We start from the raw sequence: 2,622 nt of genomic DNA on the forward strand, positions 1-2,622 counted from the left end.
GCATAGTTCATGAGACAGATTAGTAAAAGATATTTTCTTCTCTGTTTCAACAAAAACTTCAACTGAGATACAAATACAAAACAACAGACTGGATAGTGCCTAAGGGCATATTAAGAAAATTTAAAATGTAAACAAATACATGTGTACAAAAATAGCATCAGCAAAAAAGCAATAAACATTTTCAATCTATGGTGTTGGTGCTTTCTTACACTGTCTGTACAAGGCATTTACAATTTACAAATTGCAGTATATTCCCTCCTCACAATTCTTCAAGGAATGCAATGTGTGTCCTTTTATGGCCTGCATGGCAGAGTTCAGTCCTGGGACTCCACTGGTCACTTACCCAAGGACAGGGTGGGCATCCTGGGCAAGGAGGAGGAGAGAGGCTGGCAGAGCGAGCAAGGACAGGCCATGCCTGGAAAGTGCCGGAAGGAGCCGTGGAGGTGAGGTGTGTCCTTCAGGGGGCTCTCGTGCGTGGTGTGAAAGCCCAGGTAGGCGGCAGAGGGAGGCACATGGCTAGGGGGTGTGGTGGCTGTGCCCATGAGGGAGGGCAGGGAGTGACCCAGCGGGTACAGGGGAACCTGGGGTGGGGCAGGGGCACAGCGGGCCATGTGCGCCTGGTGGCTGCCCCCGTACACATCACCCACCAGCTTCTTCATCTCGTCCAGGGAACTGGAGAGCATCAGGATGTAGTTGCGGGCCAGCAGCAGGGTGGAGATCTTGGACAGCTTCCGGACGGACGGGCCGTTGGCGTAGGGCATGACCTCCCTGAGCCCGTCCATGGCCTGGTTCAGGTCGTGCATCCTCTTCCTCTCGCGACTGTTCACCTTCAGCCGCAGGTCCTGTACCACTTCTTTTCCGGGCTCCTTGCTGCCTTTGGCTTTGCTCCTGCCCGCGTTCTCCAGCCCGGGCCGAACGGGCCCGCAAGTGCCCCCCTCCTGGTAGAAGGCCTGGAACATGCGGGTGGAAAATATGCCCCCTTCGACCAGCTCCGGGGAGGAGGAGCGGCTGGAGTTTGATCCGGCGTCGGAATCCATCGGAGGTCCCAAAAAAAAAATCTTCAGGAAGCTTTCGCAGTGTTAACTCTGCTTTGACACTCTTGCAACCTTGCTCGCAAATATATAAGTTAACGTAATGAAACGCCGATCAGTTCCTCATCTAGCCGGAAAAATCTAGAAAACCGACTCACCAGCACAACACTCGGCTTGTGTGTGCGTGTTTATGTGTTTTGTGGAGGACGGCAGCGGTGCTGTATGGAGTGACAACGGTCATGCTCTCATCTGGACCCAGGCCCGCATTTATAGCCCACACCCCACAAAAGAACAATGAAGCGCATAATGAGGCTGTTAGAATAACCTCCAATCAGAGCGAAGACACACTTTCACTGCTCCATTCAACTAAGTCCAGTACCCCACTCCCCCTGCCAATGCCCCCTCCCTGATTATTTAACACCTCCTGGTCCGATTCACACATAAAGTGTCACGTTGACATATGCATAGAATTAATATTTCCCCAACTTCAAAAGAGACTACACTATACACATTTTGCTCACAATTTCACAATTTCATACAAAATCATTCAACTTCTACAACAGGAATTCAACTCAATTACTAACATAAATACTTTTAGTTATGCAATTAACTTGAAGGTGCAATCATGTTTTTTTAAGTTTTTTTTAACCATATAAAACATCTGTAGCTAAGTCAATTTTTTTATTTTTTACTAATTTTGGTCATTTGACTGGTTTGGCAGACATATGTCATTTCACACTATGGATGTTGTATTTAGTACAGACAACTCATCCTGCTTTTTGACTTCAGTTTATATAATAAGCAATTACTGAAAGAGTAGAGGCAAACTTGGCAAAAGCTGCAGTTGAGGTTGTGGGAGAAGTTAAAAAGAGGCCCCAGGACATGGGGTAACTATTTTTTATTTCTTTACAAATTATTTTAGGGGGCCCTCCAAATATGTTTTGTCCCAGGCCTTAGAATTCATAGCTGATGCGCTGTATGCCACTTAAACTAGGTTATCACAAACCAACACTGATTATGTTACAGGCTTTTCCTCATTGTACTGAACTTTGGCTTGACATGGATTGACACAATAGAGACACCAAGCACTAGCCAGGCCATCTTGTTAGGTTCAATTACTGTGCTAACACTTACAGTGGACTATAGGGATGTTTGAACTAGTGTAAATAATGGAGAGGGGCAGATATTTTGATTTCCTTTCAGGAGTCTGCTGGGTCAGCTAACAGCTACAAGGACACTGAGTAGTACCTGGGCATGAAGGATGCAGTTTTGGTACACACCTCTGATTGTGTTGGTTGCTCATTCATCAGAGAACATAGCCTTTTCACTGATAGTATAGCATCACTGTCCTGTTTGACCCAACAACAGACATTAGAATTCAGTCACATAAAAAATAAAAAATAAATAAAAAAGGATTCAGTCCCATCATCATGGCATTGCCAAAGCATGCTGTTGCCTGCCATGAAGATACCAAACAATAGCCTACAGAAAGTGTGTATTTAGACAACTCTTGAGCACTTGAACTCTGTATGTCCTGAAACTATTAAGCGATATTTTCAGCTTTGTCTGAAAACTTTCAGTAACATTGGAT

The 2,622-nt window shown here is 45.6% G+C and overlaps 1 protein-coding gene across 1 annotated transcript; it reads right to left on the reverse strand.

Moving 5' to 3' along the window:
• Window positions 1–228: 228 nt before the first annotated feature.
• LOC133136173 (oligodendrocyte transcription factor 3-like) lies at window positions 229–1,037 on the reverse strand. Its single transcript, XM_061253434.1, has one exon. The coding sequence runs from the start codon at window positions 1,035–1,037 to the stop codon at window positions 336–338; it is 702 nt and encodes a 233-aa protein (XP_061109418.1). The 3' UTR covers window positions 229–335.
• Window positions 1,038–2,622: the final 1,585 nt, after the last annotated feature.

This window comes from Conger conger, chromosome 9 (assembly GCF_963514075.1).
Source record: "Conger conger chromosome 9, fConCon1.1, whole genome shotgun sequence".
In the NCBI taxonomy this organism is placed as follows: domain Eukaryota; kingdom Metazoa; phylum Chordata; class Actinopteri; order Anguilliformes; family Congridae; genus Conger; species Conger conger.

Coding starts and splice junctions, on each gene's coding strand:
- LOC133136173 (XM_061253434.1), bottom strand. CDS start 1,037: ATGGATTCCGACGCCGGATCAAACTCCAGCCGCTCCTCCTCCCCGGAG.